This window comes from Lissotriton vulgaris, chromosome 1_1, assembly GCF_964263255.1.
Source record: "Lissotriton vulgaris chromosome 1_1, aLisVul1.2, whole genome shotgun sequence".
NCBI classification, from domain to species: domain Eukaryota; kingdom Metazoa; phylum Chordata; class Amphibia; order Caudata; family Salamandridae; genus Lissotriton; species Lissotriton vulgaris.
Window position 1 is genome coordinate 218,365,605 of NC_141685.1, and position 23,377 is coordinate 218,388,981.

Here is a 23,377-nt window from a genome sequence, read left to right on the forward strand (position 1 = left end):
AGATGAGTAAAGAGGCAGAAAGCACTAAGTAGGGAACAGGGAACTCATTTAATCAGCCCTATAAACCTTTGCGAAAGTGGATCTCTTAAGTTTCATTTATGAGGATGGTGATGCATCTTGCCTTATTTTAATGTAATATGTTCTTCTCTTCTACAGTGAAACCTTGCAATTCAAGTACTTGCATTCATGGCTCTTGCACCTTGAATGACATGTGCATTTGTTACTATGGATTCAAAGGACCGTCCTGCAATGAAGGTGAGAAGGAATGCATGAGTGGGACAGATTCACAGGGAATGTAATGAAAAGAAGCTTATTGAGGCTCTGAACAAACAACAGGTCTGTGTTGGTCTGGATCAGGAGGTCTGCCAACTAACCCCTGGAGTCACTCTGGGGTACAGGGGTCAAGTGATAAAGGTCCAGTCCTTCTCACCCAGGTAGAGGGCAGCAGGTAGCAAGTCAGCACAGCAAATCAGGAGTCCAATAGAGAGCAGTCCATAAGAGTGGCAGTCTTTCAGCAACACACCTGTCCTCCTTCCTGGCAGAGTATCCAAAGGTCTAGAAGTGTACTGAGACAGGGTCATCTCTCCACTTGCGGGTTTCCTCATGTCACCATGACCCTCTGAACAGGATACTTTATGTAGTGGCTGGTCTAGTCAGGGGACTGTATACGTTGTATAGGATCCCCTACTGCTCTGAGTACTCCATTGACTCTTTATATCTACCTGCATGATTTTCAATGTTTGCTACATCAGCCCTCAAGGCCATTATTGAAGCACCCCTTCATGTGCGCCTGCAACATCAACTCCAAAATTTGGCCAGGAAAAAGCAGAATGTGCAAGAAATATGTGCACAATTTAGATACTAGAGGCCTAATATAGAGTATGTTTATAATGCAAACCCTTCACTGTCAGGAGGGATTGATAATATGAGTAGAATCCCCAGCTGAATATCCTTCACCATAGGGGTATGATGTTGGAGGTAAATTTAAAGGTTGATTCTCATTTTGTATTAAGCTCTTATCCCTAGAAATTGGAACAATATCTTCCAGGCTTCTCCTACCTTTCCTGTTGCAGATCCATCACCACTAACAGCCACCATTTTCTACTACACCCAAAAAAATAATTCAACACACAACATCTCAGGGAACATAATTATCATTATGTAATCATCTATTTAGATATTGGTGGCAATAAAAGAAACCCCCCAACACACATATTCCTCTGGGATCCCACACTCTTGCTCTTTGCTCCATTGCTTTGTTGCTTGTTTTCACCTCCATCCTCTACAAGTGTTCCTACATACCTACAAGATGAATGAGTTTACAGTGAGGAAGGAAGCACCATCAATTCAACGATTTTACTGTGGATATGGCCTTGTATGTCCTTCACGAAATAAAAGTACAGCTCACATCTTTGATGACAGGTCTATGGAATGTATTCAATGATAGGGATCTAAGAGTTCTATTTAGAAAGGTAATTGGTTGTAAACATAATCTAACAATTGAATTTACTTTTTGAATCCTCCCAGGATCCACAAAGTGATTCCCGGCAGGCATAACAGCATTTAATGTTAAAGATTTTTCTGCTACAATTGCAGAGAAATTCACAGTAATAAATCACTCTCATGGGTTGGAACTAGGTGTTCCAACATGTGGTCTGACATTGAAGTTTGTTTCTGGGAATTCCAGGACTTCCCTCTGATCCTTTTCTACCCTGCAAATGGTCAGACAATTGCTCTTGCCATGGTTGGAGTAACTCTCTTTCCATGTTGTCAGGGAGAGTAATCACTCCCAGAATTGATGACTGTGTGAGGGAAAGTCATATCTTAAATGATTACAACTCAGGAAGCTCATTTAAACAGCCCTATTGTCCTTTTTGAGAATAGATGCCTTACGTTTATTTTACAGGGATGTTTATGCGTTTTACCTTGTTTCAATTTAATGTGTTCTTCTCTTCTCCAGTGCTATCTTGCAATGCAAGTACTTGCATTTATGGCGTTTGTTCTATGAATGACACATGCACTTGTAACCATGGATTCAAAGGACCGACCTGTAACGAAGGTGAGAAGAAATGTGTGAGTGGGGCAGATTCACAGTGAATGCAATGAAAAGAAGCTGATTGATTCTCCGCACAAAAAACTGATCTGTGTTGATCTGCGTCACTAAATCTGAATGTAAATCCGTATTTGTAAAGTGTGAACTACTCACCCTTACGGGTCTCAAGGCGTTGGGGGCCATTGTGGAAATTAAGTGAGCTATTGCCCAGAGTCACATGGTGCGGAGCTGACCTGTTGCCGGAGCCGGGGATGGAATCGTGAATCCTGTGACCCGAAGTCAGCTGCCCTGGCCACTGCACCAGACCTCTCCAACTCTCCACTGACATGGCTATTTCTTTAACATCAGTGGTACCTTTTCTTAGCATATACAATGTAGCTCTGTGACTCACTAACTCCTACATAAAGTGTCATTTCCTGTTACAAATTAAAAACTCGACTTCTTCTAGATTAACTAACATACTGTTATATCCTGATCATCTCTTTCCCTGCTGCTCAGCCTGTGTGTGTGATGTCATTAGAATGTTCCTGTGTGCATGGTTTGAATGTGTGGTCAGTTTGAATGAGTGGGGCTGAGCAGCTGGATGCTGCTCCCGGTGGGGCCTTCCTATTTACCTATTTACCAGTTTTTAATTAATAAACACCCTTTCAAGAATACCTACGACTACTGGATCTTCTTACCTTACAAAGTACTATTTTACATTGCAACAATGGCGACGATGAAGAAAGAACTACGCGTGCAGGAACTATTTCTGAAACATGGAACTACAAGATATGAAGAAAAGTTTTTAAATGAAGACAAGCAACGCTTTTTGATGCCCCACCGGTGTCATGTCACATCTGACAGCCTACTGAAAACATCCATAAAGGTATGTTTCAAGCGTTGGACTTTGTGTGGCTTATTGAATTTTAAAAATGGCAGATTTATAAACAAGAGCGTCAAAATTTCTAAGTTATGATTGAGTGTCAGAGTGAAACAGTGGAAAACTTTATTACCGTTCGTGCTACGATGTTCAGATCCCAACTTAAAATGACAATTTATATTATCAAGGGCATAGATCAAAAAAACAATATTAAATTAAAAGATGTGAACCTTTCAGCAATTTTTGTGAGGCGGCAAGATTGCATATCGGGGGTTAACATCGAGCCCCGGTGTACTGATTACTGGCTTAGTGAAAATTTTGACCCTGACTGTATTTTACTCACCGTATTTCCAACGGTCGTTTTCATCAGCTGAAGAACTGTTTCTTGGCCGGCTGGATACTGAATGATGACGCAACAGAATACTACCACAGTATTGGTGATTCTGTAGAACGCGCCGTCATCCATAAACGTGCATCGGCGTCATGAAGGGTCAAGTTCAAGCAGGGTTTATGCGCACGTACGTGCATCATTGGAAAAAACTGTCATGGCAAGTTCGAAGAGCGTCGAGATTACGAATGACTGACTGTCTAAGTTCTTTTATTGTGCTCCTGTCTCCACAATAACATCGGGCGTTTTTTCAAACTGTTCTTCATGAGAAAGGTACTGTTATTAAACAATTTGACTGAAATTGATTTCGAAACTGCCACAGGTTGCTCACCGGAGTTGTTTTCTTCGAAAAATTCCTACATTACGTACTGCATACATTAATTCTGTTCAATCTGCGCCATCTAGTGTCTATTTTTCATTATGGCACGAATACAGGAAATATTATCCATTCGAGTTAGACACTTTGGATTCAATTTTGTGAATGTCATTTACCTGCCTTACTGAAGAAGTGGAGCTGTTCAACATGACAACGGTGACTACTTTTATTGTTTTAGTTTCTTGTTTTGGATTATTTGATAATCACATGTGTACTTGTGATGATATGTTTAGGCTTGTTTACATATGTTCAAATAATATGATTTGATTTACTGTTACTACATGAAATATTTATATAATGAGATTTTTTCTTAATGTGCTCCTTTACTGTCATTTTAATTGGTTAATTTACCCTTACTGAATTTAGTCACTTATGTATTGAATTTTTAGTGGCCATGTTTTACTGTGCAAAGTCGTGGGAGTGCTAGATTTTTATTTTATGGAAATGAACCACATTTGTGCTCAATTTATTTGAGGAGTTCATTCTTTGTAGAATTGGCTTTAATTAGTTGAGCCATAGGAGTGCGTTAATTGAGTTGAGATGCAAAAATTTAAATTAATTCTTGTGATTCTTAGTTGGAGCGTTTGGAACTACTATAGGTAGGTCTTGTGATTTAATTTTGTGTATTTTTGATGAACCACTTATTTAATAGTGCTCTATTTTAATAGAGGAGTTCACATTTTTACTGCGAAGAGTCGTGCAGAGTCTACATTTATTGCTTTGAACCACATTAAGTGCTCATATGTTTTGAGGAGTTCAATGCTAGTGTGTATTTTGGATTTTTAGTATGCATATTATGCGGAGCCACATAGGTGCTCATTGTTTGAGGCGCTCCATCTGTTTAAGTGTATTTTCTGAAGATTAGTTCTCCAGTTTGGATTTTTAGGATGCATATGTTGCGGAGCCACATACGTGCTCATGGTTTGAGGTGCTCCATTTGTTTCAGATCAAATTATATGAGGCTGCAGAGTCCTCAGTTCTGTTTATTCATGATTTATATTGTTGAACCACGAAAGTGCTCTATTCAGTTAGAGGTGTTCAGTTTTACAGAGAGTCGCTAGGGAGTCATGTACCTCGTGCGGAATGTTGAAATTTGAGTACATTCACTTAGGGTGTCATGTGCCCCTTGCACTAGGTGTTATGCGCCTTGTTCTTTATGCTTTATTTTAACTGTGTGTCGGGTAGCGTGGGAACTCCTACGTCCTAAATTTGTTATTCTATTGGGACGCCATTTTGTCTAGTTTGATTCCCTTTTATTGCTTTTCGTGACAGTCTGGCCAACTGCCATGATTGGTGATATTTTGGGTTTTGTTTGTGATGGGGGATGGTTGTTATGTGATTCCTCTCTGGTTTTGTGCGAGAAGATATTGTTCCTCTCTTCATCTTTTATGCAACAATTTTTATGTTATGATATATTGCTATTTCATAATATTATTTACAGTCATTCTTTTTCTTATGTTGACTGCTTATTTGAAATTTGAAATCCTGACTTTGTCATCATCAGGACATACTGTATTTAGTTTCTCTTTCTTTCTTTTGTGTTCATTGTTTTAAAAGAGGGAGATGTGTTATATCCTGATCATCTCTTTCCCTGCTGCTCAGCCTGTATGTGTGATGTCATTAGAATGTTCCTGTGTGCATGGTTTGAATGTGTGGTCAGTTTGAATGAGTGGGGCTGAGCAGCTGGATGCTGCTCCCGGTGGGGCCTTCCTATTTACCTATTTACCAGTTTTTAATTAATAAACACCTTTTCAAGAATACCTACGACTACTGGATCTTCTTACCTTACAAAGTACTATTTTACATTGCAACACATACACATCAGATATACCACATGTATCCTCTATTTCTCTTGTAAACTCTCCTTTCACCAGTCAGGTAACAAACAGGTCTACAGCATCTCAGTCATCTGTCTCAGTTTCTGTTTACCCCATCAGAAATCTCATTCCACTTTCTGCATTCAGTTTATAACCTCTCTCGATCTCACTAACAATATTTCTGGATTTGAGGATGCGCACAAGGAGAGACTGGATCTGTCTGAGCACTCTCAGTTCAGTTTGGTATTTAAATAAATAGCTGCACCTGCATTTTGTACTAATAATTTAATTTGAACAATGTTTGCTTGCACACTCCTGGAGGTGAATGTTCCCTCATTTTTATGACCCTCTTCTCAATCCAACTGAGGACATGTTTGGCACCCATCTCATACTCTCCCGCTTTAGAAGTCCCCCCTCCTTGTGGTACAACTCCTGGTGGCCCTCGGAGCAGCAACCCCCCCCCCACCACCCACACCAGCAACCTCAGTATCATCCTCAACAGCGAGCTCTCCATGGGGAACAGGTCAACTATGGTCCCTCAACCTGATTCAACATCCTCAGAATGCTCCATAAGGTCTTCAGATAGCTCCCAACTGACACCAGAAGAACTGTCAGACAATCCTTCACCATCAGTCATCTTGACTACAGGAACGCCCTCTATGCTGATACCATCACCCTCCTCATCAAGCTACTCCAGGCTACCCAGAACGCAGCAGCAAGAGTCATTCTGGACCTGCCTATATGACCCCACATAATTCCCCACCTCTGCACCACAGCCTGCATTGGCTCCCTGTCAATAAGAGATAACACTCACCCACACCTACAAGACCCTCTAAAACACAAGTCCAGAATACCTGAACAACTGCCTGACTGTCCACCAGCCCACCAGCCACCTGCAGTCTGCCTCTCTGGCCCTCGCCACTGCTCCCATACATCGCACCTGAGCCGGAGGACGCTCCTTTTGCCAGCTTGCTGCCAAAACCTAGAATGACCAACCTATCCACTTACGAACCTCCACCTCCAACGCAAAATTCAGGAGAGCTCACAAGACTTGGTTGTTCGAATAGCCCATCTCACACAGCACCTGGATACCCCCAAAGGTGATTAGCATGCTCTACAAATTCTGATTGATCAATTGATTGTCCTGACATGTGATCTCAACATAGAAGCATGAGAAAACGCAAACAGGTATCTGATGAGATGCTGCAGCACCCTGCGTGTCGAGTTAATTTGCTAGTACCATCTTCAGGTCCAAAGGAGGGAGAAAGAATGCAGAGTGTCAATCACCATAGGGAGGCACAGCTCTTACATTTAGCAATTCACACCAGTGGGCATGTCTAGTGTTGATGGGCTTCTTTATGAAGACTCAACATTGTGCCCAAGATGTTTGCCGGGTGAGGAGCTCGCGCTGGGAGCTCCTCCGACTGGGCACTGCCTCTTGCACTTGGCCTGGGTCTCTCTCCCCCTTCTGCCTCATAACCTACGGCGGATCTTCTGCCCACACTCCAGAGCCTTCCTTTCCCCCAGGATGGATCCCGGTGGCCTGCTGCACACCCTATGAGATTCCAGAGGGAGCGCCTACGGAGCCTTTGCCATCATGGTCGCTGGCTAATTGGCGATGGAATCAGCGCTCGGCGGAGAAGGAATCAGCGCAAATAGTTCACACTGCAACTTTCTGTGATTGTTACCAACTTCCAAGTGCTGGTAGTTTCTATGATGCCCACCAGATGCAAGTTATACCTTCTAGAGCAGGCCTCCAGGTCTACATTCTTAGCTGCTACTTTAAGGAATTCAGTGTGGAGCTTTTGATAATTAGATGTCAATGTGGCTTAAACCGCTTCCAGTGAGGATTGCTGTCTTCTATGTCAGTTGTTCACTTCTTCTGTCTAGTAAGATGAGATTTCTATTTGTCCAGGCGACCAGTCAAATAATCAATTTTAGTGTATATACATTGTAGACTAGCACTCATCTGAAGCAGCAAGTGTGAATGTCAAATTCATTAGAGATGTTGTCGGCATTTTTCATCTCACCCTAGTCCTCTTCAATATTGTGGGATGTTTACTAATGGGGTTCGAACCCTAGCTTGGGTTGCTTTGGGTCAGTTCTATCCATGATTGGGGAGGATGTATGTGAAACAAGTTCCCCAGTCAGCTTAGGCAGGGCACCCCCAGTCAGACAGTACAGCACTTAATTGGCAAGCAACAAGTAGACACAGCAAGGTGGCAAGGAGGTTAGTGTCACAGACCAGTAAACAGTTGTAAAAATGGTAGATGCTGGTGGCACACTCTGCAGCAGTGAGACGCCCTCAGCAAAATCCTAAGGGATCACCATCCAACCAGCGACACATGAGAGATTTGTGGCGCAGTGGCCATAGGGTGTGACTCAGGAGCGTAGGGTGTCACAGCTTGATACCCGTGCTGGCAGCAGCTCAGCCTCATGTGACTCTGTGCAATTGCTCACTTAATGTCCGCATTGCCTTGAAACTTTAAGGGGTGATACATTTGCACTTTACAAGTATGGATTAATATTATACTATATAATATATTATTATTACTTTTAAGTCAAGTCCACCACTAGGCTGGTCATAAACACCAATGTAGGTAGGCCGCCAGAGAATGTGGCCACAGAAAATAAGCAGGAGTCAGTCGACCGCTCTAGCCGTAAGGCTAAAACCTCCCCTCTAAATGTGAGGTGGGTGATCGCAAATCTGCCACCTTTTTAGCATTTTTGGAACATGCTGAAATTGTCCCTGGTGGTGAAAATATCTCCAAAAAGATGGTGGTCCTTCCCCGATGTTCGTATGTGCTGTAGGGTGCCATGTATGAGATACCAAAGAAGGTGTTCCAAGAGCTTGCTAGTGGAGCTCCTTTGAACTGGTAGAAGCAGTGGGTGGAGCCTTAGAACACTCCAGAGAGAATGGGGTAAGGGCAGGGTGGAGGTCCCTGACCTGGAACTTTTTTATTTAGCAGAAAATTTTCAGCATGTGATCCACTGGCTGGATGGGGAACATAATTGGGAAAGGGCCTTTTTAGAGGCCCTCATGTTGGCCAATAGCTCAGTGTGTTGCTGATGCGTGATGGAGGTATGCCTGAGGTGTTTCCGCATCTGACGCGTCAACTGGGCCAAATGCACCAGAACTAGATAGTGAGCCAGTTTAAACAGATGTCCAGAATGATTGCAGTAGACCTGTGGCAGGAGGGAAGGTGCAGTATGTTGTCGTATTTGAACCCAGTCGGTTACCTTGTTACCTGGATGGATGCAATGGAGAGGTTTGAGCTGGTAAAAGATAAATAACTCCAATATGCCAAAATAGCAGCCACGCCCCTCCCAGAGGCCCCTGAGCCTTTTCAGACTTTGGTGACACTTCTTTCTATGGCAGGGCGCAAGTTCACTACACACATCTAATGCTCGCTCCGCACTGATAGGCGTTTGATACCACTTTGCCCAATCTTCAATTGATGACGGGCTGAGAGTTGATGCATACAATTAAACCGTGTGTGATGGGCCTCCTCCCCGATACCCCAAAGAACAAGCATTGGCATAGCCAATAGGTCTCGCCTTTGGGACCTTATAAGTGTTTAGCCACGCAACAGTTGATGTTGTTGCACCAAGGATATTGTGCTGGATAACTAATCACATATAAGGTCCCAATGGCGACACCTATTGGCTATGCCAATGCTTATTTAAGTTCTAAAGTGGTGTGTAACATGTTGTTAGCCCAGCCTTAGGTCTGAATATGTCATCATCAATGTATGAACAATATGACATCTGTTGCTGAACTGTTCAGTCAACATTACATGCAACCCACAGGGAGGCAGGGTGGAATGTGGGTTAACTTAATACAATTGCTACATGGGCATGAAAACATAATAAGACATTGACACACAAATCTGACACCTAAGTTTCCTCATTTGGAAACATGGATGTCACTTACAGCTTCTGTAAGAAGACAGTGGTATATTAACTGCAGCGTGGCAATGTAGCAACTCAAGGTTCACATCTGCCGACACATGGGACATCATCATGAATTGTATGTAACCTGTGTGTGTTGGTGACTGTGCATGTGTGACATGGTGGGTGTCGAGGACAATTCTAGACCTAATCTGTTGTAAGATCATACTAGATTGATAACCCAGGCTGCCTTTTAAAATATGAGCAGAGAAAATGTATCTACATTAATCTAGGGAGAAGTACAGTCATTGACAAAAAACGCAAGAAATTTCATACAAATTAAAGTCAGACAAAACTGAAATGGAAAAAAAAAACACAGACCACAGTCTACTTGCAAGGCAACAAGAACGTATAACATTACAGTGAAAGAAATTCCCAAAACTGAATACAAACGCTACATAATACCAGTGCATACAGAGAGTGTGTAGTCTGTAAACATACAGTGCTATCTGTAGGGTGTTGCGAAGCAGGGCTGAAGTTTAGAGCGAGCAGCTGACATGCTGAACAGCCTCAGAACATTGGAATTCAGCCACGGGGAAACCCCATACACAGAGGTGACAGCCTGGCCATGGTTTAAGGGTTTCAAGGGCTGGATGTTTACAAGATATTTTCATCCAGAGAGGATTTCCATGGGACTGTTTTCACATGGCAAGAGCATGCTACTCTAACTAAAATATAAACATCAAACCAAACAGACTGTCTTCAAGTACAGCAACATTTCAACACATAAAAATGCCCTGTACCCATATTTGTCATGGCCAGAAGTAAGCATGTACGTGAACAGTATTTTATTGGGAACAGAAGAGTATCTGCACAAAAGTAACTATAGAGGAGAAAAAGAGTGAAAACAAGAACAGTGATGTCATTAAAAAGCGAGTCAAAGGGCAAAAACGTTAGTATGTTAAAAGTTTAGACACCATTGTCCAATCCCCACGTCCTAAAATTTGCTTGGCAAATTTGCTCTGCCTTGATCCTCTCCTCTAGCTATATATGTTTTAAATAAATATGAAGGAACCCGAGGAATTTCAGTTTACTGTTTGCAACACACGGGTTTCTCAGAAGCTGGCTGCAATGCCAAGAAACTGAGGTGGGGCTGTTGTGAGACTTGATGTGCTTTTTACATCACTGACGGGACAATTTGCATGAAGCCCTTGCATTTCTTTGCAACAAATCCCATTACATCTGATTGCCTGTGCTTTCGCAATCCAACAGTGGACGTTGGTACCCGTTCAATTTTCACTTACATTCCTCAGGAAAATAAAAACGTACCTTTGCTCTGTGAAGTAGCCTCTCCTACACTTGCTCGGCCCAGGAGTGTCGGGGCCCGCGTAGGGGCATGCGCTTGGCATCCAAAGGTTGTGGCCTGGCTGCTGACCTGCTCTAGGTCACAGATTCGGGGGTGCACTTCCCAGTTTAAAAGAGGGTTCTACCTAAAGGCCCCCCGGTGCCTGCACTGACCCTGGGTTCCTTGCAGCCAAACAACAGCGAGGATCAATAGCCGAGGAAGGCTTTGGGTGGCTCTGCGTGCTGCTGCCATCCTCAGAATACAACGACGTGGCCCCGCAAAAGTGAAACAGTACTGGGCTAACAAGTGGGAGGGGTGTGGAAAGTGCGAGAGAACGCACAGCAATTCTCTTGCAGGAGTGAGCCTTGGGCAACATCTGTTTAGAAGTTAATTACAAACATATTTTGCCAATGTTCACTCCTGCAAGGGAATCACCAAACGTGCACGCATTGCCATTGCCATTGAAAGCAATGCAGTGCAGGCACGTTTTTGGCTGAAAAGCCGGAGCAATTTCTAAAGGTCTTTTTCCTTTACAGCGCATGCGTGCTGCGTAGGCGAGATATAAAAAACATAGGAAGGGTATAACTGTACATGAACTGAAAGAGAAACCGCATCCTAAAAGTAAGAACCTGATTTAAGCCCACTGAGGGATTACAAAGTGAGTTGGAGGAAAAATGGTGGCCAGGCCTTTAACCCCTTAAGTGCTGCTGACGGCCAATGGTCGTCAGCAGCGCTACCTCCCCAGTGCTGCGCACGACCATTGAACGTCCATTCAGCACTAGTTCTAATGGACAGCGCAGCACTGGGGAGAAATGTTTACACGCAGCTAAGGTGTTAAGAACACTAATGATAGCAGGGGATTTGAACAGGGATGGCTATTTGGGCTGACAATGGAAAGCAGACAAGGTGGATTAATAACCATTTACAGTGGCAATGACACATCTTCTGTGTGCAAGGGAAAGGACAAATTGCAGCACTTAAGATAGTTTGGCATGAAAGGGATCAACGCCATTGTCCCACACTATGCTACAATGATGCGCAGGTTAATCAGACTTAGTAGATGATGATCAACCAAGGTGAAGCCTACCACCACCACTGGCAGCTGTAAGAAGCTGAGTTGTCCACACTCAAGCTTCAAAGCAGATAGGTGTAGGTCTCAAAGACAAGGCTGCAGAACCCCCCCCCCCCCTGACTTTGAGAGAAAGGGGAGGGGAAGGAGAATTGGAGAACATGTAGAGAAGCACAGGAAGTCTGAATATCACACCCTTCTCAGCCAATCAGGGTCAATAAGAATGATTTGGGCCCTATCTTGGCAAACCTTCCTAAGAGCTTGAGAAACCTTGGGTATGGAGATGATTCGTAATTCAGCTTAAAGTTTCACCTCAACCGAAACTCATCCCAAGGCTCCACTCAATGGTTACTGGAGGGCAAAGAACTCTGGCACTAAGCAATTTATTAGTAGGCAAATAAGTCCCCCTGAGGTGTGCCCCACTGGGCAAATATTTCCTGGGCTTCTTCCGGCAGAAGACGCCACACAAGATATGCAAGGTGATGCCTTCTGAGGCTGTTGGCTCTGACACTCAGAGCAAGGTGATTGGTGGTGAGCCAGACCCTTTCATGGTGAGCCCAAGACCACAGTCTCATCGCTTCCAGACTAATGAGGTGAGACCATACTTCCTCATTATCTGCCAAGCATGGCGCCTTTCTGTCACAGAGGTAGACAAGTCTCAGGTGACAAATACTTTGGTGTATCTGTCTGGTGTAGATTTGATGATATGCCAAAGACATTCTGTCCATCATCAATTTTTCTTTGAAATGGTCTTTCATGTTGGCAGGAGCGTCAGGGAGAAACATGTGGGGCTTGCTCCACAAGAGGAGGTTGTAAGGAGCAGGCAGTAGGCTTTCAGAGACTTCAAGGCCATATTCACTACAGAAAAGGCCATCTTGTCCTAGGCCTTCAACCGTTTTGACACCTATTGGAAGGGGCTGTAGAGAAGGCACCTCATTACTGGGTCCCTGAACAGGAAGTTCTCTGGCAAAGGGTGTTTAGAAAAGAAGGAGAGATCAACAGAAGCGGACCAATGAAGGCAGGCAACAAGCTGATTGACCGCTTGAAGCAAAAGGTGGCTTTGACTATGGTGCAATGACAGGTTTCAGTAGTGCGTCATTGAAGGGGAGAAGGGGTTCCAAAGAATCCAGTGAGGGCAGGAGCACCTTAGTGGGGACATTCGTCTAAGTGTCTGTCATTCGCAATTGCAGATCTAACACCTCAGTGGCCTTTAGCAAGACTTTCTGTAGAGATACAACTTCTGGCTTTGGTGGTCTAGTGGGCAAGTCCATAGCCAGATCTGGTGAGGTATCTAAACCACTGGCTGAAGATAGGCCTTGAAATTCAAAATGGTCCTGATCTTGGGCAGCACCAGAGAAATAATTCACAGGGGCAGAATCCATGCCCAGTAAATCATGGAAGAAAGATCTATAACCCATTTCTTCAAGTTAAATTGGGCTTTTTGTTAGGAATGAATATGAGGCTTGATTTATTTGTATTTATTTTGATAGCACAAACTTGACACTTGCGGGTAGCAGAGCGCTTTACAGATTTACAGAGATCTGCACAGTGAATGTAGTACAATCAATATCAATGTATAGGTGCCAATCAGGGAAGGGAGGGAATGCTGTACAGGTTCGTGGAGTAGAGGGGACTTATCAATAGTGTCCATATGTAGCATTAAGTAATAACTATAGGAATAGGCATGTTGAAGGACATTGGCCCTCTGTCTGAAGCTGGAAGTGTGAAAGTGGAGGGCGTGGAAGCGGGAGTAGGGAGTGGGGATAGCACCGAGAAGTGGAGCATTGGGTCAAAGCAATGAAATTGATTTATCGAAACAGGTGGTGTGGCGCCTAGGGATGTCGGCTAGAAAGCAATGAAGAGTGCATTATCAATGGGGCTGTTGAGCTCTGAGTTGCTTTGGATGGCATTGAAGGATTTGTAAAGATTGAGTACATCACGTGAGGAATGCAACCATGATTGATCCTGAAGTATGAAACTCCTGAAAGCCCAGACTTGGTCTCGTAAGGCTCAACATATGGCTGCGTGGGTGCTGAAGACTCTGGTCTGTCTGGCGCTTGCACCACAGAAGTGGTACGGCTGTCTGGAGGCTCCATCGGCTTTAAATCAGCAAGCTCCAGTTCTGACAACAAAGATCCTGTGGGAGATGGAAAGAGATGAGGAGGTCTGCCTTTTGAGCTCCTTTTCTCCTTCTTTTTGTGCTTTCTCTTCTTGGATGAAGATGAAGATGGAGAGTGGGAACAGCACCCGGAGCACTTTTGGTTTCGAAGTTCATTTCCTGGGGCCATAAAGAGATTGGCCTACCACTCCTTGGTGGCCTTGAAAAGCCTGCTGAGGCACGAGGAGCTGGACTTTGAATCGTGGTCAGACCTCAAGCACCACAGGCAAACTAAACGGGGTCGGTAATGGACATCTGGTCCACACAATGCCTGGAGGGTTTGAAACCAGACTTCTTGGGAGGAGTCATGGTACTATGCATTACATTTTTGAGGAACATTTCTCATGGGAGTAAAGTTCCGGATCTGCATCAAAGTCAAGGAAAAAAGGGAGCTAATGTTAACAGTCTGGGGTGGGCGCCTCATGGCTTCCGATAGCACTTCCTACACACCATTGTTGCACTGAAGTTTTGTTGATCCAGTCTAACACCTGGGCATTGTGATGAGAATGAGGATTCTGCATGTAAAAGTATCCATCAGAAATATGCAATAGCAAGACAATATGGGGAGGGGGACTGACCTCATTGAGCATTGGCCCGATTGATCACATGTCACCTACAACAAGGAGCTAGAGAGGGAAATCCATCAGGTCACCCTCCACTCACAAATAACAATAAACACAAAGACCTGATAGAAGAGGGCAAACATGCAACTACTTTCATGACACTGGAGGGGGGGAGCAAATACATTTTTTACCCTCAAGCCACCTGCTAGTTACTAATAATCCGCAGTCTTATCCAGTCTCAAATGCCCCAAGGATTTCTTTGAAAACAACTGTTCATCAATCCCCTCAATGCAAACATACCCCCTAATGAAAAAGTTGTGAAAGAAAACAAAAAACTGTGTGAAGGTGAGAGAGTCTCTCGCGTGTGCTTCACCAGAAGAACTACAGGTTGGTTCTCACCAGTTTGCCCATGTTTCTCATCATTGGAATCTCTCTCTTTTAAAAAAAAAAAAATTATTGACAGCACCGAGTGAAAACATAGCAAAACCATAGCTAATATACCAATAATAACTATACAAAAAGATATACAGAATGGCAAAAAGAATACAAAATACAGAAAATATACAATGTGAGATAAACAATTCAAACCATTTTAAAAGTATTCATATGGACGCACACATTTTAAATAAAGTTGGCCCAAATTTTCTCAAATTTAAGCAAGTAGCTGGTACCCCTAATTCGGGCTATACCTGCTTCCATTCCATGGATTGGAATCTCTCTCACCAGTGAAGAAGAAAGAAAAACGTGTCCAGTATATGAGAAAGAGGTGCAGACAATAATATGTGTATGTCTACTGATATTGTTGTTTGGGTTATTAAATGAGACTGAAACCGAATTATCTGTTTTCGGGCTCTCAAAAGGCATTTGATTCACCATCCTGGGTTTTTATATGAAAGATGATAGAGCACTTCGGGGAGAAGCCAGCTTTGTCCAATAGATCATGCTATCATACAACAACCCAAAAGGGTAATGATCAAAGGGCTGATAGCTGAGTAGCTGCAAATTGTGAGGGGCACCAGACAGGGCTGCCCTCTCTCACCTCTGTTGTTTGCTATTTCCATCTGACATGCAACCTCCATAATGGTCATAGAGAGGGTGTCTATGTAAACTTCTGCAGTATTTTGACTTTGCTTTTTATGGACAACATTATATTGTATGTTAAACATCCTGAGGTTAACTTATAACCTATGGATAAATGTGAGGGCTGCATATTACATGGTGGAAATATGAAATATACCCCAGACAGCAAATACAAAACAATCATCCCCAGACTTTCTACTGTGTTGGGGAGAGTATTCCATTTCTTACCTGGAGATTATGGTGCATTGTTGACCAGAAGTAGGGTGAGTATTCTCCTTAATAACAAATCAGTAGATACATGGATTCACAGCAGCAACCTGCAGCAGATCTGGGTTCTTTTTTCTTTTCCAGCTTGTTTCCAAACCAAAGAGAACTTAAAGGCTCCCGTGGCCATCTTTTACTCGAGTACACAGCTGGATGGAAGCTGTCTGCAGCCTAGATGCCAATTTATGTTTTGCTGAACACAGGATGGCTGAAAAAATCGGCCCAAATATTGTGCTATTTAAAGATTTCCAAAGAACTCCCAGTTCAACAACAGGGAATGATTCAAGCATGTGACTGAATAAGATAGTTTTTTAAACCATAATTAGGACAAGAAACAATAAAGACTTCTCATTTGTTTTTCCGGTGCAGTCTCTATATTTGAAGTAAACATATAGATGCTGAATCCTGGGAAATATTATCAATATATATATATATATATGTATATATATATATATATAGATGCAGCCTTAGGAGATCTACTACGAAGATTAGCTGGGAATAAATCCTTCAAATAAGTTATACAACAACATCAAACTAAGAAAGGCATTGTGTTTATTTAGAATAGATGTCAGGAGTGAAGGCACCTATAACTTGATGGGATTTTAGCTTCCAGGGTGAAGGTTCATTGTGTGACCCTGTGGTGTTCATACTTCTCAGTTTGATTTTCAAAATGATGATACATGTTGCGTTTGCCTGGATTCATCTCCAGGGCAAAACCAATGTGACTTACCTTTAATTTAACATTCACTAGGACTACACGTAGTGCAGTTATGTTATATATTATTTTAGTGTGAAATGTAACATGGTATTAAGCTCTGATTCACTAAGATAGCTGCAAAGAACTATTAGATGCCTGACAACTTAGATTATGACTTTTCATTAACATAAGACCGCAGTACTAGCAGTGGCAGTCCGACCGGCGCCTCACTGCAGCCCGCCTACAGTATTATGAGTGTGGAGGTCGCATTGCCACAGCATCTGTGTCTGCTGGAGATTCGAGATCCTGCGGCGGTCAAGCATTGGTCAGGAGCTCAAATATGCGGGCAGTGCCGCTGAGTCACCACCAAGCATATTAGGAGTTGTTTGTCCACCACCCTTTTAATTCACTGTGAGACTGTCATGGTGTGGAGACAACTTAGGAGGTCCTATGAGGGCCCCCTGCTGCTTCTGAGCCTGGGGGTGCATGTGGTGCGGCACATGGTGTGCCCTCCTGGAACTGCACCCATGTTCCTCTTTACTGTGGCATGCATCACATGGTGCATGCCACATACTGCAGAAACTTGCATTCGGCACTCTCCCCGCGGCAGTCTACATGTTAGGCCACAATATGAGCCTAACAGAACGACGTGGTGGGACCAGCGGTGCACCGCCTGCCAGGCCAGGATTCAAGCCAGAATCCGGCAGGCAGGCGCCCCACAGCTTTGGCAGTCCTCCAGTGGACAGTTCAGTGTCAGCCCCACTGGAAAGACGTGGTGGGACCAGCAGTGCACTGCCTGCCAGGCCAGGATTCAAGCCAGAATCCGGCGGGCAGGCGCCCCACAGCTTTGGCAGTCCTCCAGTGGACGGTGCAGTGTCAGCCCCACTAGAACGACGTGGTGGGACCAGCGGTGCACTGCCTGCCAGGCCAGGATTCAAGCCAGAATCCGGTGGGCAGGCGCCCCACAGCTTTGGCAGTCCTCCAGTGGACGGTGCAGTGTCAGCCCCACTGGAACGACGTGGCGGGACCAGCGGTGCACTGCCTGCCAGGCCAGGATTCAAGCCAGAATCCGGCGGGCAGGCGCCCCACAGCTTTGGCAGTCCTCCAGTGGACGGTGCAGTGTCAGCCCCACTAGAACGACGTGGTGGGACCAGCGGTGCACTGCCTGCCAGGCCAGGATTCAAGCCAGAATCCGGTGGGCAGGCGCCCCACAGCTTTGGCAGTCCTCCAGTGGACGGTGCAGTGTCAGCCCCACTGGAACGACGTGGCGGGACCAGCGGTGCACCGCCTGCCAGGCCAGTATTCAAGCCAGTATCCGGCGGGCAGGCGCCCCACAGCTTTGGCAGTCCTCCAGTGGACGGTGCAGTGTCAGCCCCACTGGCAGACTGCCAAAGTCATAATTAGGGCCATAGTGCTTTGCAGAAGAGAGTTGATTGACATTTATAATTTCTGTAAGACTGAAGAGCGCATCCACCTTGTCATATCATATTTAGTCTTACTTTATTTTTTAAATGTGTGCTGTTAATCAAGTGAAATCTACTTAGTTATTTGAACTTTTGTGAATTATGCTTTCATTGTATTGTTCATTCTATGAAAAGTATCACACAATGACCAAGAACTATAATATAAAAAAGAATATGATTTATATACATAATATACAAAATTATTTTCTGAAATAAAAGGTGTGTATACTGCCTTAGGCGTGTCTGTGGTACAACCCTTTATATGTGCTGTGTGAGATTCCCTCGCAGGCTGTCATACCCCTGACTGTGCCTGTTGTCCCTTTTGCCGCAGATAATTTGGCTCAATATCCATCTCTAGGGACATTAACTCAAGTGTGACTGCCAAACATGGGGGGCTTACTCAGTAATATGAGAATGATTATCCACTTCATTTTATGTTTTGTGTTAATGCAACTTCTTCTTTTTTTCAGTGGCATTTTGCACTTCGAGCACTTGCATTCATGGCTCATGTTTGCCATCTGGCAATTGTAGTTGTAACAGTGAATTCACAGGACCATCCTGTAATGAAGGTAAGCAGAAATAGGTGGTTGGAAAGGGTTCATAATGGCTACAATTAAAGGAAACCATTTAGGTTGTATATTGATCTGTATCATACACTTGTGCACACAAAATGTATTCATAGATTTTACATTGCCAGAAACAGGGCGATAATAAAAAATGTTTTAACAGTGGCATACATTTTCATTGGAAGAAAGACTACAGGATGCAAACATTTTGAAGTAATAAAATTAGGAGAATAATAATATTCACGGTAATACAAGTGTGAATAGTACAGTTATACATTGATGTAACAAATATATTAAAGCTTTGGATATGGGTAATTTCTAGGGTATAGAATAGGATAAAGGGAAGAGTTAAACATAAGAATAGAATACATTAAGTAAATAATTAGGAATAGGTTGGGGTAGGGTGAAGGAATTTGGATTAGCAGATTAATATTAATTTTAGAATAAATACATGAAAACCCAAAGTGAACTCTCTCTGGACACTTTGCTGGGTTATGTCGGCACTGTGGCTTTGTGCAATGTATTCTGTGCATCCAAAGTCATATGAATGAATGAAAGTATTTTACTGAGTGCACGATTGCCCTGGTATAACATGTCCTGGCACTGGCAAAAAGAGAGAGTTCTGAATGGATGGATGTTGAATAGAAACAACCACAGCAAAAGGGGCAGCACTGGAGTGCGGAGCACCAGTAGGAATGTAGGAAGTATAAAGGGATGTTCAGCAATATCTATGCAATTAATTACAGAGGACTTTGTAACAGAAGAACAGGGTTTTGAAAAAAGCAAGGCTTCCCAATTGGCTGCCAGCTCAAGTTAATAATTCTTTTGTTGAAACCGAGGGCCATCTTGAGTCGCAGCCGGCATGGCTCGCGGGTGAGGGGTCGCACGGGGGATTAATTTTAAAATAATTATTTTAAAAAAATCAAACTTACCTTTCACTCGGAGGGGTCCTGCGTCCTGACTGCTCCTGCTCAGCTACTTTCCTGCCTCCGGCAGGAACAGGATGCAGACAGCCAGGCTCCCTCCCCTAGGCCAATCACAACGCTATTGTTCGGGCCGCCACCCAGCCAGCGGCTTATGGGTAGGCCATCTTCTCCATGCAGGCTGCAACGCAGCCTACATGGAGAAGGGCAGAGTGCGCATGACTTGTTTGGGCAGCCCTAGGGGGCTGACCAAACAGTCTTTGTGCACTCGGGAGTAGTAAGCACACCACTCTTCCCCTGCCCAGGTTGCAGAGCAGCCCCGCCCACCCACCAGCCCGCAACCAAACATAAACTGCTATTAACTGGAAGTTATTACCATTTTATGTTTTTGCTTCTCACGCTGCAAGAAAGCAGTAGGGTGACACTCCTTCACCCAAGTGGAGGAGCAGCCCCTGGCCATCTTTTTTTCAATCATCCTGCAATGAATCCTCCCCAGTGCGTGACAGTAATCATTGTAAATACGGGACCCCTGTCGGCAAAAAGTTATCGTCCTACATTGCACAAAATGTTTTCCTTCATCTTTTTCTTTTTAAAACCACTATATATTGGTAATGTATTGCAAAGCAAAACAACAATTTAGAATTCATGTTTAAAAGCTAATTTATAAGTATACAAATTGTTGCATAGAACACATTTTATATTATTTGTATATTAACTCCTACAAAAACACAAACTTCTCCAAGTATTTCATACATATCTGCACTCACAGGCAAACAATAAGTACTAAAGGGATGACACTCGAAGACTCTAAATATTTCTAAAAAGGGCTAAAATCAAATAATAAATCATGATATATAAATATACATAACGATTAACATGTAATTGGTTCCTATTTTACTGTCTCCGGGTTTGGGTGACATTTATAAACAACTAGGTGCAAATGTTACCAGACCTCTCAATGGCTGTACAGGCTCATATTAATATAATAATAATAATAATAAAGGGATTTATAAAGCGTCTGGTGATGCCATCTCGGCGTGTCCCCGCGCTACGGAGAGAGAAAGTCACAGAAGCGGGCAAGGATCCAGCGTTAAGTTGGGAGGAATTAGTTATTATACAGGTGGGTCTTAAGGATTTTTCTGAAATTAATTTCAGATCCTTCTATCCTTAAGCTGATCGGAGTTTGCTCCAGTTGGCGGCTGCCAGCAGTCTGAAAGAGCGTCCACCCATTTTGCTCTTTTGACATGGGGAATTTTTAGTAGCCCAGCTCCTATTGAGCGTAGTGCTCTGGTAGGTTCATAGATCTGTACCTGGTCAGAGAGATAGGATGGAGCTTTCTGCCAAACAATCCTGTGGCAGATTAAGAGTGCTTTATACAACACTCTCTTTCTGACTGGAAGCCAATGTAGCGACGCCAAAGCTGGTTGGGACGCTGCTCTTTTGGGGAGTCTCACTCAACACTAACCGAGCAGCAGTATTCTGGAGGACTTGCATTCGTCTTAGGTTTTTTTCCGTAGTGCCTAAAAGCAGCACATTGCCGTAGTCCATGCGGGACGTGACTATGGCTTGGGCCATGGTTCTTCGGGCCTCTAGCGGGAGTAAATTCAATGTGTGGTTGAGGGTTTTCAGTATACCAAAACATTTTCCCACTAAGCGATTTACATGGCCCTCATAGGACAGTTTGGGATCAACCCATATTCCCAAGTTCCTTGCCTCCTTGCTGGGATTGGGCGTGGGGCCCAAGCATTTTGGCCACCAGTCCCCAGTCCATCTGGAGTTGTTACCTCCAATCACCACGACCTCAGTCTTAGAGCCATTAAGCTTTAGACAGTGTGAATTCATCCAACCTGCTAAGGCCTGCATACAGGCCTTGAAGTTGGATGCAGCTGTGTCCGGGGCTTGGGACAGAGAGATCAGCAGTTGGGTGTCGTCAGCGTAGGAGACTAACTCCACTCCAAACGCTTGCACCACTCCTGCCAAGGGGGCCATATAAAGATTGAACAAGCTAGGACTCAAAGCCGAGCCCTGAGGCACCCCTTGTTCAAGCGCAATGGCAGAGGATTTAAAGGAGCCCCTTTGGACCTGAAAACTGCGGTCAGTAAGGAACGCTTTAAGCCAGCTTAGCGCGGACTCCGTGAACCCTGCTTTGTTTAGACACTGTAGCAGGATGGAGTGGGCTACAGTGTCAAACGCTGCACTGAGGTCAAGCATTATCAGTGCCATGGTATGTCCGGAGTCCGCCTTTTGCCGCAGGGTCTCAGTAGCTCCCAGTAGGGCCGTCTCAGTGGAGAAGCCCGGTCGAAAGCCTGATTGAGAGGGGTGTAGGAGGCAGTTGTTCTCCAGGTGAGCCATAAGTTGTATATTGGCTACTTTTTCTGCCACTTTGGCAATGTAGGGCAGTAGTGGAATGGGTCTCAAGTTTTCAAGCACTTCCAAACTAACGTTTGGTTTCTTTTTGATAGGAAGAACTATTGCTTTCTTCCAGTCAGCAGGGAGAGTACCGGAGGCAAAAGAGATTTGAAGTACATGCCTGATATAAGGTTCTAGCACCGAGATACTTTCCCCCAACACCCGTGGAGGTGCAGGGTCTCTAGGTGAACCCGATTTGATACTCCGACAGATGTTGGTGAGCATCTCTGTAGGGGGTACCGAAAAGGTTCTGAGACAGTTCTCTACCCTGCTTGCGCCTACACTTTCCTCAAAGTCTTGTCCGCAGATTATGTCGCCTGAGAATGTGGTGTAGATATCTTGGACCTTTCCAGCAAAGTAGTTAGCTATTCTGTTGCATTCCTCAACTGAATCTTTTTCTGGAGTGTTACTATTAGCTACTACAGAGATTTCTTTAAAAATTTTAAATAATTCTCGCGAGGAATTTTCTGCCTCCTCAATACAACTTTTATAATGTACAGCCTTAGTACTTCGAAGTGTGATTTTATATTTTCTCTGTGCCGCCTTGTACGTGTTCTTAATTTGTGGGCAAAAATCAACCCTCCATTTGCGCTCTAGTTTTTTGCATTCTGATTTGGCCTTCTGCAACTCAGACGTAAACCAAGGGGCAGACTTTTTATCTCGGGTTTAGTCTTTGATGGACACATCGGGGCTGACTCATTTAGCGTGTCTAAAATACGCTTCTCAAGATTGCTATTTGCACTTTCGCAATCATCACCTCCTGGTGGACCTCCAAACTCTAGTAGTTGACTAAAAGTGTTTAGTGAGAAGTGCTTCCATTTACGTCTTGGATAGCTGTTTTTTTCTCCTCTGTGAATATCTATATTTGGGCAGTGGATTTTGAAAGGGATTAAGAAGTGGTCTGACCAGGGAACAGGAACGGGCTGATTCACGCTTACACCATTCCAGCTGCTGAAAACAGGGTCTAATAAGTGTTCATGTCTATGGGTGGGGGCCTTATTTTTTAGTTCTATTTGTAAGGCCAGCAAGTCTTGCTTTAGGTCTGTAGCTTCCCTGGATAGGTCATCTTCCAGGTGGATATTAAAATCGCCTAATATCAAAAGTCTACTTTTTCTGATGGCTAGGTGAGCTATAGCCTTCACTAGATTGGGTTTAAATTCCTTCAGATTCCCGGGGGGGTCTATATATCAGGATTCCCGATACAGTAAGCTGGGGTCCCAATTTGAGAGTGAACAGGCCGGCCTCTGAGTTGTCTATTTGTATTACACTGTTACCCATTATGTATTCTCTCTCTATACATATGGATTTATATTGGTTCATATGTATATGTGGTCCCCACTGTGTAGTTATAGATAGGTCAGAGTTTCAACAGGAAGAATGATTTTTTGATTAGTTAGCAACTTTGCTGCTGTTTGACGATTCTGAAGTTCATTCACCTTGGCTACATCATGGT

At 43.9% G+C, this 23,377-nt stretch overlaps 1 protein-coding gene across 1 annotated transcript in view; it reads left to right on the top strand.

Annotated features, from left to right (window-relative positions):
- LOC147740928 (uncharacterized) overlaps positions 1-23,377 on the top strand; it is a 272,292-nt gene that overhangs the window by 52,948 nt on the left and 195,967 nt on the right. Inside the window, exons 4-6 of the mRNA XM_086936071.1 lie at positions 157-255; positions 1,961-2,059; positions 18,497-18,595. Coding sequence (XP_086792197.1) covers positions 157-255; positions 1,961-2,059; positions 18,497-18,595 — 297 coding nt within the window. The remainder of the gene's footprint in view (positions 1-156; positions 256-1,960; positions 2,060-18,496; positions 18,596-23,377) is intronic.